The 15,356-nt window shown below is 41.7% G+C and overlaps 1 protein-coding gene across 2 annotated transcripts in view; it reads right to left on the bottom strand.

Moving 5' to 3' along the window:
• Positions 1 to 9,953: 9,953 nt before the first annotated feature.
• timm44 (translocase of inner mitochondrial membrane 44 homolog (yeast)) overlaps positions 9,954 to 15,356 on the bottom strand; it is a 34,710-nt gene continuing 29,307 nt past the window's right edge. For both annotated transcript variants that reach the window (XM_060940512.1, XM_060940513.1), the window contains exon 13: positions 9,954 to 10,783. In XM_060940512.1, coding sequence (XP_060796495.1) covers positions 10,664 to 10,783 — 120 coding nt within the window. In that variant the 3' untranslated portion in view covers positions 9,954 to 10,663. The remainder of the gene's footprint in view (positions 10,784 to 15,356) is intronic.

Raw genomic sequence — 15,356 nt, 5'->3', positions numbered from 1 at the left:
GGACATTTCAAATGGACCCCAAACTTTTGAACGGTAGTGTACATTGGGAACAGACAAAAGAAGTCAGCGTGCAAACATCTGGATTTGCATCAAAATCTAATTAATTGTTCCTTGGCACATGGCCTACCCTTCCTCAAAATTTCATCAAAATCTGTTCACTACTTTTGAGTTATGTTGGGAACAGACAAACAAACAAACAAATGGAGGCAAAAACAACCTCTTCCAACAAAGTTGGCCGAGGTAATGATCAGGTAAGGTATATCTGTTGCACAAACTTTGCTTTTTTGTTTTTTCTTTCCACTAGAGTTGTGGCTAATGTAGCTAATAATTTATATCACCTAAAATCCTTTCCTTAAGTACTTGACTCAAATAATAAACCATGAAAAAATATTTACAAATTTAAGTCCAAAGTATTATGTATTTTCCATGCATTTGTATTATGATTTTCCAGCTTTCTGAAACAGCTGGTAAGCTTCAAACACTGGTAAGTAGAGCTTAGGTGCATACCACATTGTAAAGAAAGAAGTGTTTGCTGTTGTCCAAGATGGCCTCCCCATTAGTAAGTCTTAGTAAAATAATTGAAGTAGATATGGTTTGAGGCAGATATTTTACAGAAATTATTTTGGGTGAGATAGACTTCCATTACTTGTTAGCCACATTAGCCCTAGGTCCCATAGAAAAATAAAGAAGTAAATGTCAATCATCAAACATGTCTGGATTGAAAGACTATGTGGGCTAAAGAGAGAATTGTGTAAACTTGTCCCCCCCCCCCCCCCCCCCCTCAAACTATTCCTTTAAATACTGCATTGAAAAAAATTCATAAATCACTGTGTAGAGAATTTCAGAATGTACACTGAGACTTTCAGAATCTGAATCAAATGAGCCGTACAACGTCCTTGGCTAATTCTAAGCATAAGACACCCAAAAAGATTCAATATATCAAAAATGATACAAAATATCAGCATAACATAGATGTATTTTAAATTAGCGTACAACATTGTAAATTCCCCTTACTGAACTGAGGACTTAGTCAATACAATCAAAGAAAATCTTTATGATGTCACCTCAATTAAATTAATAACGTGCTAGTTAGGTGTAATTGTTTTGCTGCCGGCTACACACATTATCATAATGAGTTGTGTGAAATTATATCAAAATTATGTAAGCTAGTTGGACAGAAAACTTTATTACCCTATGTGTAATAGCATAGCAAGCAACATAGGCCAACAAACATAAGTGTTGTACTAGCCTATTTCATTACATGCATAGTATTATGCTCATAAAGAGATGACATAGTTGCATACATTTTATCTTTTGCACATTTCTCCTTTTTTTTTTACTAACTGCATTAGCCCTTTACAAAGGTAGTAGATTCCCACACTCGCCCTACTTTGGGCTTCCGGTGAGGACAGTATTAATCTATCTGCCCATCTTGTACTTCTGAGTGGGAGACCAGGAAGTAGCCCTCCTAGCTCACAAACTAGAATCAGGGCACCCACTCCAACAGGTTAACTGACCCACACGGTGACATGATATCATTAATCTGACATGCAAACAAGTGACAAAAAAAAAAAAACGATCGCACAAATGTCACCATTCCTTTTTTTTCAGGCCTCCGTGCCACCCCTGCCCATTTCGCCCATACCTAAACCCGCCACTGCTCCCCTTCATCGCTAAGATCCTAGAAAAGGCTGTGGTACAGCAGTTATGCTCATACCTACACATGAATAACATTCTTAAAATGTATCAGGATTTAGACCTCATCATAGCACAGAGACTGCACTGGTTAAAGTAGTAAATGACATACTACAGGCCTCTGATCAGTGTTGGGTCTCCTTGCCTGTGTTGCTTGACCTTACTGCAGCTTTTTATACCACTGATCATACTATTCTCATTGATAGACTAGAAAATGCTGGTGGAGTTAAAGGAACAGCCCTCTCCTGGCTCAGGTCTTATTTAACTTATTGTCAACAGTGTGTGACTTCTCTATGCATACTAAGGTAAAGTTTGGTGTTCCAAAAGGTTCTGCTTTAGACCCACTGCTTTTTTCTTTATATATGCTATCTCTGGGTGATATTATTTGTAAGCATGGTGTTAGCTTCCACCGGCATGCTGAAGGCACACAGTTGTATGTTTCAGCCAAGCCAGATGAGATACACCAGCTTAATAGAATTGAAGGATGTGTAAAGGACATTAGAGACTGGATGCTTATTAACTTCCTTCTACTTAATTCTGACAAGACAGAAGTACTCATACTAGGACCACATGCAACTAGAAGTAAGCTTTCTGACATGTCTTTTTTCAGCACGCAGACCGTACCATGTTCCCTCTTTAATCCTCGTTAAAGCACAGATCAAGACTGGACTACTCCATTAAAAATTAAAATGGGCTCTGTTCTTTTAATCAGTCATTGGTATAGAGAAAAAAAACCTCCACAAAGGATGATTTCTATATTTTTATCCATGTTTAATTTCCTGTCTTTTCATATTTGATCAAAAGCTTGGCTATCTTCCTAAATCTCTCCATCTCTCTCCCCCTCCTGTTCTTCTTTAAATGCTTAGCAGAGGTGCAGGGATCATCCATCACAGTGCAGCAACCTTGTTGCACCATGCTGCCCGTTTCATAGGCGAGTAAGCCACGGCTCAGAGCAGCTGCATCACACTTTAATATGGCTATTTATTATACTAGACAGCCCACGGACAAACTGCCACTCTCCACGTGCTAATGAGATGGGGGAGTTTTCACCAGTGTACACACAATACTACCATATAATATGGCACGCACAATGTATGCTCTCTCGCTCAAAGGTCAGTCTTAACCATCAAGAAGAATGACATGCTTCTCTCAGATCAGTGCTAAGACATTGCTTCCTTGAGTGATGGGTCAGTTTGAGAATAAGATAGAGCACGCACTGAACTTTTAGCAAGACATCAAGGGCAATTAGAAGTTGTATGTGTGTGTGTATATATATGTAATATACAATATATTGCCAAAAGTATTTGCTCACCCATCTAAATTATCAGAATCAGGTGTTCCAATCACTTCCATGGCCACAGGTGTATAAAATCAAGCACCTAGGCATGCAGACTGTTTTTACAGTTTGGAGCTGGCCCCTTCCTCTTCTAACATGACTGTGCACCAGTGCACAAAGCAAGGTCCATAAAGACATGGATGACAGAGTCTGGTGTGGATGAACTTGACTGGCCTGCACAGAGTCCTGACCTCGACCCGATAGAACCCCTTTGGGATGAATTAGAGCGGAGACTGAGAGCCAGGCCTTCTCGTCCAACATCAGTGTGTGACCTCACAAATGCGCTTCTGGAAGAATGGTCAAAAGTTCCCATAAACACACTCCTAAACCTTGTGGACAGCCTTCCCAGAAGAGTTGAAGCTGTTCTAGCTGCAAAGGGTGGACCAACGTCATATTGAACCCTATGGATTAGGAATGGGATGTCACTTAAGCTCATATGTGAGTCAAGGCAGGTGAGCGAATACTTTTGGCAATGTAGTGTATATATATATATATATATATATATATATATATATATATATATATATATATATATACACACACACACACACACAACAGGGCCAAGATTCTGTGGGACTTCAGCTTCCAGACTGACAAACAGATCCTGGCTAACCAACCGGACATAGTGGTGGTGGACAAAGAGCAGAAGAGGGTGGTGGTGATAGATGTGGCGATCCCAGCTGACGCCAACATCAGGAAGAAGGAACATGAGAAACTTGAGAAGTATCAAGGGTTGAAAGAGCAGCTGGAACGGATGTGGAAGGTCAAGGGTTGCGTGGTCCCCGTGGTAGTGGGGGCACTTGGGGCAGTAACCCCCAAACTGGGAGAGTGGCTCCAGCAAATCCCAGGAACAACATCTGAAGCCTCAGTCCAGAAGAGCGCAGTCCTAGGAACATCGAAGATACTGCGCAGAACCCTCAAACTCCCAGGCCTCTGGTAGAGGACCCGAACTTGAGGATGACATGGATACCACCCCCCCGCCGGGGGTGAGAAGGAGATTTTTTTATTTTTCACACACACACACACACACACACGTGTGTGTGTATGTGAGTGTTTAGTCTATGTCTATTTCTTATTTAGAGTGTTTATACTGTTTATATTGTTTATTTCAGTTATTCTGTTTTTATTTATTGCATTGCCTGTTTGCACCGTGGGTCAGAGAGGACTGAAATTTCATCTGTGCTGTATGTCGAGCATGTATAGCATATTTGACAATAAACTTGACTTGTATTCTGTATAAATGGCCTTGAAAATACAGGGTGTTTAAAAAAATTATATTATTTGAGATGTAAGTATCCCAGAAACTACATAGTCTAGGCAAATGAAACTGAACAGGCTTAATGTTGAGCAGTATAAGATTTATTCCTCAAAATTCGAATGAGAAATTCAATTCCCTGAATGATTTTACAGATTTTCAATATGCATGCCGCCTGAGACACAGACAGCCTTCCTCTTTGACCTTTTTATGCCATGTCCAAATCTGCATTGCAGTTGGTACATTTTTCAAGAATTCTCTCATACAGTAAATACATGCTGCACGGTCTTGTTCGACTGTATTCGAGCGTACTCTAACACACAAAACGCCTTTTCTTTTCCAGTGAATGGCATTTCTATACCTAAAAAAGATAAAAACAAAAAACATTAAACATAAAATTTTGACCTGTATCCACACATGCTGTTAAAATTTGAGGTCAATTGAACGAGACTTGGCGAAGTTATTAGATTGTGAAACGATATCAAATTTTTTGAAACACCCTGTAATTGGAAATACCTGTTGCACAACCCAAGCATGCTCGGCTATACAAAGGCATGCAAAGGAATGTTCCTTTCCTGTGTTTTTTCTTTAGTTTGTTACTGCATATTTTAGATATGTAATTCACCCAAGTAGTCAATTTTCACCCAAAACCCTTTCTGTAAATATCTGCCTCAAACCAAAGTTCTTCGGTGATGTCTCACACACACACAAAAAAGCATCAATCTGAGGAAAACTTAAAGTATTTAGTTTAATGGGCTGTTTTCGGGGAGGCCATATTGGACAACAAGAATCAGATTCATATTCCTAATAGCAATTTGGAATCATTCTGTCCCCTACAGCCATGCACGCGTGTATAACGAATGCCATAATGAACATTTCATTACAGCAGGTAGCTAACCAACAACTTGATCAAAGTATGAAATTGACTGATTCAAAACAAACTTGGCTAACAAGCTTTTCTTTTGGCTCCTTAGTCCCACTGAAAGGAAATAATAATGCTATAAAGACGTCCTATATAATTGTGTGCTTCACACTTTGTGGAAAAGTACAAAACAGAACAGATGCACACCGTCCACACTTGACTTGGCATCTTCCTTGTGATTTGTTGTGGGCTGAAAAATGTTGTCGCCCTCTTTCTTGGCTGTAGAGCCTCACTCTCACCATGCTTCAGAAAAGACAAAAGTAGGCAACAGTAATGAAATATAGACAACAGACTACATTATACCTGTCTGTACTTGGATGTAATTATTGGATATGTGTCTCGTTAATTCTGGATAATTATTAAATTGAAATATTTTAAACCCAGACTAAAAGCATAGCTTAGTAGTTTGTTTAGCCGGATTTATTGACAATTATTGGCTATTTTTCATGATTTGGACCATTTTTTCATTAATGTTATTTTATTAATGGTTTTATTATTATATATGATTTGGAGGCAATACTAACATCTGACAGAGGACCTTACACACATGGAAAATCATTAGTAGCGAAATCAATACCAGTGGAACTGCTTTAGATATTCGGATGAGCAACAGTGAAGGGCAAGAACTGAGGCAGCGCACATGCCAGGAGCTGAAAGAGTGTGGGAGAAGACGGACATGTTAACACGCTGCGTCAGAGATGACTGATGGGAATTTGTGCTGCGCAGCTGAGCTCAGCCTGCTCTTCTGAGCCAGGCCACGTAGAGCCGAGAAGATTTACAGCCTAAAATAGTGCCCCGACACTCAAACATCAATATTTAAAACAGTATAAAGCTGTAATTCCTTGCTAGGATGATTTTATGAGTGTAAGCATGCTAATTCAAACACTACTTGTCATCAAGCATGTTGATAGAGCTGTGAGCAAAAGGAGGTGAACTCTGTAAGGTCATAAAAGGAAAAGTATAAGCGCTTCCTTTTGCTGAGTTTCAAAGTTTATAGCTGATGTTTTGACTGATGTAATGAATACATCAGCGTTAGACATTTATTAGCAGCAATATTTGATGACATTTATGCAGATATTTCATTGGTGATTCACTCAGATCAACTTAGAAGTTCAGAAAAGGGGGAAGAAAATAAACAAAACAATCCCCATGGCAGTACAGTGGTGTAGTGGTTAGCACTGTCGCCTCACAGCAAGAAGGTCCTGGGTTTGAGCCCAGCAGCCGACAAGGGCCTTTCTGTGTGGAGTTTGCATGCTGTCCGTGTGCGTTTCCTCCGGGTGCTCCGGTTTCCCCCACAGTCCAAATACATGCAGGTTAGGTTAATTGGTGGCTCTAAATTGACCATAGGTGTGAATGGTTGTCTTATCCAGGGTGTACCCCGTCTCTCGCCCATAGTTAGCTGGGATAGGCTCCAGCTTGCCTGCGACCCTGTAGGACAGGATAAGTGGACAGATAACAGATGGATGAACAATCCCCACCTCAAATCAACCACATCATGTTTAGTGTCCAATACAGCTTTGCACTGGAAATATGAGGCTAATGTAGCTAACAAGTAATGAAACTCTCATCTTATTATCTCTAGCCGCTTTATCCTGTTCTACAGGGTCACAGGCAAGCTGGAGCCTATCCCAGCTGACTACGGGCGAAAGGCGGGGTACACCCTGGACAAGTCGCCAGGTCATCACAGGGCTGACACATAGACACAGACAACCATTCACACTCACATTCACACCTACGGTCAATTTAGAGTCACCAGTTAACCTAACCTGCATGTCTTTGGACTGTGGGGGAAACCGGAGCACCCGGAGGAAACCCACGTGGACACGGGGAGAACATACAAACTCCGCACAGAAAGGTCCTCGCCGGCCACGGGGCTCAAACCCGGACCTTCTTGCTGTGAGGCGACAGCGCTAACCACTACACCACCATGCCGCCATGTATGGTGAATGGTGTGAAGAATGGTGTGCTTGTTATTTGTTTAGATTGGCGAGAGAATGTATTGTCGTAAATATAATCAAAATGGCGCAAGCAGTTCTTTCTCAGCACACCACTGAAGTGACCCGTATCTGGTGGGGCAGACCCGGAAAGTGATATCTAAACCAGCTGACCTGCCAAGATGTGAAAAAACCCGCATCAGTAAAATCTAAAGAGTAATGTCAATGATCTGTCAGGATTTATCTAAGCTTAAACTTGCCGATAAGTGTTTTTGGGCCTATTAACAGCTTATTACACAAGTACGTACACACACAAATGTACAGGCCCTGGACGTCTTCTGCACTGTTAGAAATAAGGGTACAAGAGGAATCCATTTCTGTCCCCCAAGGTACAATCTACACTAATGTACCCTCTAGAGCTCATTATTGGACCTCAAGGTAACTGTGTGTCCATTTTTAGGGCCAGAAAGCTACATACGTGTTCCCAAGTAGTATATAAAGGGTACATATAACTACCTTAGGGCGGCACGGTGGTGTAGTGGTTAGCACTGTCGCCTCACAGCAAGAAGGTCCTGGGTTCGAGCCCGACGGCCGATGAAGGCCTTTTTGTGTGGCGTTTGCATGTTCTCCCCATGTCTGCGTGGGTTTCCTCCGAGTGCTCCGGTTTCCCCCACACTCCAAACACATGCAGGTTAGGTTAACTGGTGGCTCTAAATTGACCGTAGGTGTGAATGTGAGTGTGAATGGTTGTCTGTGTCTATGTGTCAGCCCTGCAATGACCTGGTGACTTGTCCAGGGTGTACCCCACTTCTCGCCCATAGTCAGCCGGGATAGGCTCCAGCTTACCTGCAACCCTGTAGAACAGGATAAGCGGTTACAGATAATGGATGGATGGATGGATGGATAACTACCTTAGATGGTACTGCCCCAGTGACAGTCCGCTGTACCTCTCATCTCATTATCTCTAGCCGCTTTATCCTGTTCTACAGGGTCGCAGGCGAGCTGGAGCCTATCCCAGCTGACTATGGGCGAAAGGCGGGGTACACCCTGGACAAGTCGCCAGGTCATCACAGGGCTGACACATAGACACAGACAACCATTCACACTCTCATTCACACCTACGGTCAATTTAGAGTCACCAGTTAACCTAACCTGCATGTCTTTGGACTGTGGGGGAAACCGGAGCACCCGGAGGAAACCCACGCGGACACGGGGAGAACATGCAAACTCCACACAGAAAGGCCCTCGCCGGCCACGGGGCTCGAACCCGGACCTTCTTGCTGTGAGGCGACAGCGCTAACCACTACACCACCGTGCCGCCATGTAAACTAAATGAATTATAAAATAAAATATAAAAGTTTATATTAAATAATACTTCACAATGCAGCTAAATTCTGTAACTGCTTCCTGTCTGGTCATAATACACACTTGCTTGTCATGTTTATCCCCTAAAATAGATAGCTTCACTTAAATATATTAAAATTATTTACTTTCAAAAATGAGATTGAAGCAAGTACATGAAGATTTCAGACTTTGGGTGAGATAGACATCCATTACTCTTTAGCTGCATTAGTCTTGTAGCGCCAGTGCAAAACTAAAGAAAAAAAAAAGTGAAACAACCAACGTCTTTACTACTACTACATCTAAGCAAAAGGGCACGGGTTGAGTTTGATATTTCGTCAAACTGTTTCACTATTAAGCCTTTTGTGCTGGTTTTTCAGCAAGAACTTCATTTTGTACAAGATAGCTGAGGTCAAGTCTGTGATTTATGCTGGTTTAGAGCATGACTGAGGAACGTCTGGATCCATGTTCAGTCTGGCGGCAAAGCGTTCTCCTGAAAGCCACAATCGGGACATTTTCAAGCCGGCACAAGACTCAATGATCAATAAACAAACAAATTGGCCATTACTTCCTTCCAGGACAGAATTATAGATTCTTGCAAAGGATCTGCCTCATGGCTTTTAGTAATAGTCTGGTGTGACCACAGGTTTACTGGCAGGAGCTCGCTTCTGGACTCTTCCATGGCTTTTGGGGTCCACTGAAGAACTGTGATGCTCATGACAAATTCAGACACACAGACACCATCTTTGAACACGCCAGTACAAAGTGTCTCTAATCTGCCATCTGCATGTCTCATCATTACATTGGCCTTTTGCGGAAACAACAGAAACGTGCTATTTATTCTGAAGCGTGCTCTTGCCGAGTCACATGCGTCTGAGACGTTGCGAGGAATTAACTTCTCATTCTGTTAAAGAAGGAATTATTCATGATAAATACACAGGTTTTATGCTTGTAGTGAGTCAGAGTTGTTTTTTTTTATAGGCTAAATGTATCGGTGTTAACACACTTGAACACAATCACATATGGTTTCAGGCAAGAGCAGGCTGTGGAGGTGTGCTGTATTCATTGGCACCCCTGGGAATCATATCAAGGGATGTGGGTGCTGAGGAGCTGCGAGCCTCCGCGAGGGGATTCATCACACCAGACAGGCCTGAAATAGCCGAGCTCAGCGATGGATGAATGCATGTGCTTGTTCATCATTTTTCTCAGTGCTGAAATATAAATCTAACCAAATCTGTGTTAGCCAGCTCCCATTCTAATGCTACATTGTGTATCTGCTTTTCTGAGATATAATATTAAACGATCAAATATATTTGAAGCAGCCAATAATTTAATATGATTTAGTGCAGGTTCAGTGTGATTCAGTAAACAAATACATTTTAGTGGAACAAAAGGTGCTGGAAGCCACACCTACTTTGAGACCAACAGGTACAGAGGCCACGCCTCCTACACAGAGACTGACAGAATGACTTTCAACATGTTTTTTTCTGATTTATTTAAAAAATTTCAATGTGTAATGTGTCAGTTTAATCCTCAGTGAAAGCAGGATTTCTTTCCTGATGTTTATTACACTGTTGACTTCACTTTAAAACTGTATGACACACTGCATCTTAAAAAAAAAAAAATTTAATTTGCAAAGATGTGGAACTTCTTGCTTAAGGATTAGTCTTGCAAACATTTGCCATATTTTTAAATGTGTTTAAAAACTTCAAATTGGTTCTTACAGTTTATTTGGTATTTAACTTTTGGGAATGATTATACAAATCTCAGCCATTAAAGACATAATCTGGGCAAAAACGCTAATGTAGCTAATAACAGATGGGCTTTAGAGTTACATTGGCTTTTGAGCCTTTCCACTGACTGATAGCCGAGTTAGCATATCCGGCTGAACGATCCCTTTAATGATTGATATGAATGGCACTGCTTTACCACACACCCTACTGCATAGGGAGGAACTGAACACAAATCTGTAGCGAAAATGCAACACAATGTGCCGACAGTCACACGTGCATCCAACCGTGCGACATCAGTCTCAGGTCCAGTAAAACGACACGGCCCATGTAGTACAGTCATGCTTCAGGGAAAAGTGTCACTCAGTGGGTTGTATGAGCACAGCCACTTCCTTCCATCTTGAGCCGTGTGTGTGTGTGCGCGCGCACGCTCGTGTCCCCTCAAGCTCTTCAGAGGATCTGCTCTGTGCTCGAGGCGGAGATGTCCAGCAGCCTCCAGGCAGCGTAGGGGTTGAACTCTTCCTGGTCTCGACACAAAGCCCAAACGTACATCATCCTGAGGACTTTCTCCTAAAGACCAGAAGTCAGACACACATACACATTAATGAAGTTACCCATACTAAAATATGCAGACTGAATAAAGCAGGGATGATACTCGGCAGAAAAAATATTTTCACAGAGACAGACAGACAGGAACCATCCCTTTTACGAAGGGATAATTCATTTAAAAAAAAAAATCTAATCTCCACATCTTAGCAATTATTCCAGATGTACTCAATCAGCCTGTCCGAAGTTTACTTTTTTAGCTTTGCACAATCACCGGCGAGTGGCCTAGTGGTTAGCGTGTCCGCCTCTCGATCGGGAGATCGCAAGTTCTACTCACGGTCGGGTCATACCAAAGACCATCATAAAAATGATGCCTACAGATGCAAGTAGGGAGTCAAACTCTTGCGGTTACCAGAGGACTAGCCCCCCACTGTAACCCTAGCTACGTAATATAGGCTGAGGGCTACGAAACGGAGATCAGTGCCGCCAAACGCGCCATGAATGGTGTGGGAAGGACTTTGACTTGCTTTGCACTGAAACTCTGAGGCTAATGTAGACAACACAATAGAAATCTAACCAAAAATCTGTTCCACAAAGATGATATAAATTGCCATATAATTACTTCACTGACATTAAGTTGAATTAATAATAGAAAGAGCAGGAAGTATTTATAAAATTACATTCCAAGAGTAACTGTCATCTGTATCACTTCCAACTTTGGGAAACAAGACCTGGGAAGCAGAAAGATTCCAAACCGTTCGTCAGAAAAACGGTTTCGGGTGCTCAAGATGGCCGACACCAGAACATTCCCGTGTTTAGCTTTACGGTGAAGCTTTGCTAATGTTTATAGATTACAAGAAGTTACAGTGTGTCCGAAATGACATCAGAAGGTCTGAGGATCTGGATGTGGTTTGTAGAAATTTACAGAAAAATATTTCAGGGGAATCAGACTTCACTAATTCCCTGTCCACACTTGGGATTTTGTACCGATACGAAACTACTTTCGTACCGCAACACCTGTCCACACTAGCAACTATACCGGTACTGCAGCGGTATAACTGTATCGGTACGAAACCCACAAATGTATGGGTTTCGTACCGGTACAGTATCGGTACTGTAGCGCTTCGCTGTAGTGTGGACAGATGAAGCGGCTCTGTATCGATACAAATATAATGCACATGCGCAAAGTCACACACCTCAATCGATGTCTTCGCTGAATAAAATAGTAAAGAACGAAGATTCGTTTGTTTCTTTCTCAACTGCCTCGCGCGTTTTATACGATTCGACTGAATAAATGACCACCAGAAATACAGACTGTACATTGACAACAAAAAGCACACACACGTTGTTTCATCCGTACGGAAGCTGAGAGAGGCCCTTCATATAATCTTTTTTTTTTTTTTATTCACCTTGTTATCCCGAGATAACGACATAATTAATTCAGGATCTCGAGAAAACAACACAACTGATTCGAGATCTCGAGAAAACAAAACCGTTATTTCGAGATCTCGAGAAAACAAAACAATTATTCCGTGATCTCGAGTAAACAAAATTATTTCATGATCGAGTAAACAGCTGAGAAATGGTTCATTCAGGTGCACCAAGAGACTTGTGATATGCTGACTTTGGGGCTATTTCTCATTCTGTATAGACGCAACTTTGGTCATTAGAATGTCTGGAATAATCGATCACCTAATAAGGCAATATTTTGATCGGGGTTGACACAGGGAGAGATTGCATTAAGTCTTTTAATAAGGGATCATTTCAAAATTAGTCCGCGGCACCTCCGCACAAGACTGGCCCGGCTTCGTCTCTACCGACGGAGATACAGTGATCCAGCTGAGATCATGAAATAATTGTTTTGTTTTCTCGAGATCACGGAATAATTGTTTTGTTTTCTCGAGATCTCGAAATAACGGATGCCATATATTCTCGGAAGGAAGTTACTCGGTAACCACGGAAACATTTCGCGCATGCGCATTTCAACTACCGTGAAAGAAAACTGCAAACATTTCTCGCTAGTGTGGATAGATGCACTAAACTGTACCAGTATACTTTGTATCGATACAGTTATACCGGTACGAAAGTGGTACAAGTGTGAACACAGCATAATTGACTGCATTTTCATGCAGAAAAAAAAATGTTTCTTTACTCTCTAAATCACAGAATGGTAATCTTGGCTCTTAGAGTTCTAAAAATGGCCTGGCTAGTTCAATACCCTATTGTTTTTTGTCTCAGGTCAGTGGCCTGCTGTAATAAACAGCTCCATCTACATTCAAAACCCTATCGACAGGCTGTCAGAAAGCCCTCATGCCATATTAATGACCCAGCCAGTGTTATGCGCTTCTTAATCCAACTCTGACCAAAAGCAGCTAAAACTCCAAATCACCATCCAAATAAAAGCAGATTTCAAATGACTTTTTAAAAAAAAAAAAAAAAAAAAAAAAAACACACCACCCACCCACAAACCAAAACAGACATCAATCGGATTTTACGTTTAACTGATGTGCTCCCTGGAACTGGAATGTCTGGTCCTCCCCTCTCCTGTTATGAATAGCTCCTGGGACTGGAATGTCTAGATCTCTGGACCCAGAATGTCTAGTTTCTCATAACTGGAATGTTTAGCTACCTGGAACTGAAAACTCTAGCTCCATGGAATTGGAACATCTAGCTCCCCATAGCCAGTACCTCTAGCACCCTGAAACTGGAATGTCTAGCTGCCTCCCAGGACTTGAACTCCCTGGCTACATTTTCTAGTGCTTCTGTTAGTAATGTCATACCAGCGACCATAGCAATGATACGTGATATTCAGAATGCCCTTTTCCCCCCTGATTTATACTTCTGCATCTATTTATCTGTGAGCATGTGCAGGTAAAATGCATAGATGTCTGCCAACATACAGTGCCTTGCAAAAGTATTCATCCCCCTTGGTGTTTGTCCTGTTTTGTCGCATTACAAGCTGGAATTAAAAGGGATTTTTGGGGGATTAGCACCATTTGATTTACACAACATGCCTACCACTTTAAAGGTGCACATTGTTTTTTTATTGTGACACAAACAATAAGATGAAAAAACAGAAATCTGGAGTGTGCCTAAGTATCCCCCCCCAAGTCAATACTTTATAAAGCCAACTTTTGCTGCAATTACAGCTGCAAGTCTCTTGAGGTATGTCTCTATTAGCTTAGCACATCTAGCCACTGGGATTTTTGCCCATTCCTCAAGGCAAAACCACTCCAACTCCTTTAAGTTAGATGGGTTGTGTTGGTGTACAGCAATCTTCAAGTTATGCCACAGATTCTCAACTGGATTGAGGTCTGGGCTTTGATTAGGCCATTCCAAGACATTTAAATGTTTCCCTTTAAACCACTCCAGTGTAGATTTAGCAGTATGTTTAGGGTCATTGTCCTGCTGGAATGTGAACCTTTGTCCCAGTCTCAAACCTCTGGCTGACTCAAACAGGTTTTCCTCCAGAATTGCCCTGTATTTAGTGCCATCCATCTTTCCTTCAGTCCTGACCAGCTTTCCTGATCCTGCAGATGAAAAACATCCCCACAGCATGATGCTGCCACCACCATGCTTCACTGTAGGAATGGTGTTCTCAGGGTGTTGGGTTTGCACCACACATGGCATTTCACATGATGGACAAAAAGATAAATTTTTGTCTCATTTGACCAGAGAATATTCTTCCATGCGTTTGGGGAGTCTGCCACATGCTGTTGGGCAAACTCCAAACATGATTATTATTATTTTTTTTTAAATCCATGACTTTTCTGGCCACTCTTCCATAAAGCCCCACTCGGTGGAGTGTACGGCTTAAAGTGGTCCTATGGACAGATACTCCCATCTCTACTGTGGATCTTTGCAGCTCCTTCAGCATTATTGTTGGTGTCTTTGTTGTGTCTCTGATTAATGCCCTCCTTGCCCGGTCTGTGAGTTTTGTTCGGTGGCCTTCTCTTGTCAGGTTTGTAGTGGTGCCATATTCTTTCTATTTTGCTATAATGGATTTAATGGTGCTCCGTGGGATATTCAAAGTTTGGGATATTTTTTATGACCCAGCCCCGATCCATACTTCTCCACAACTTTGTCTCTGACCTGTTTGGAGGCTCCTTGGTTTTCATGTTGCTTGCTTAGTAGTGTTGCAGAGTCAGGGTCCTTCCAGAACAGGTTGATTTATACAGACATCATGTGACAGATCATGTGACACTTTGATTACACACAGATCTTAAATCAACTAATTATGTGACTTATGAACTGAATTGGTTGGACCAGCTCTTATTTAGAGGTTTCATACAAAAGGGGGTGAATACTTATGCACACTCCAGATTTCTGTTTTTCCATCTTAATTATTGTTTGTGTCACAATAAAAAAACAATGTGCACCTTTAAAGTGGTAGGCAGGTTGTGTAAATCAAATGGTGCTAACCCTCCAAAAATCCATTTTAAGTCCAGCTTGTAATGCAACAAAACAGGACAAACACCAAAGGGGATGAATACTTTTGCAAGGCACTGTACTTGTACATAACATGAACACTTGTGCTATGGGGCACTATGGTGTACTAAACCAACCCTGACCATTGCTCTGGGACTTGAGCTCCAGG

Source organism: Neoarius graeffei, chromosome 15 (genome assembly GCF_027579695.1).
Source record: "Neoarius graeffei isolate fNeoGra1 chromosome 15, fNeoGra1.pri, whole genome shotgun sequence".
NCBI lineage: Eukaryota > Metazoa > Chordata > Actinopteri > Siluriformes > Ariidae > Neoarius > Neoarius graeffei.
The sequence above is the reverse complement of the archived record's forward strand: the minus strand, read 5'-3'. Positions and strand labels throughout refer to the sequence as shown.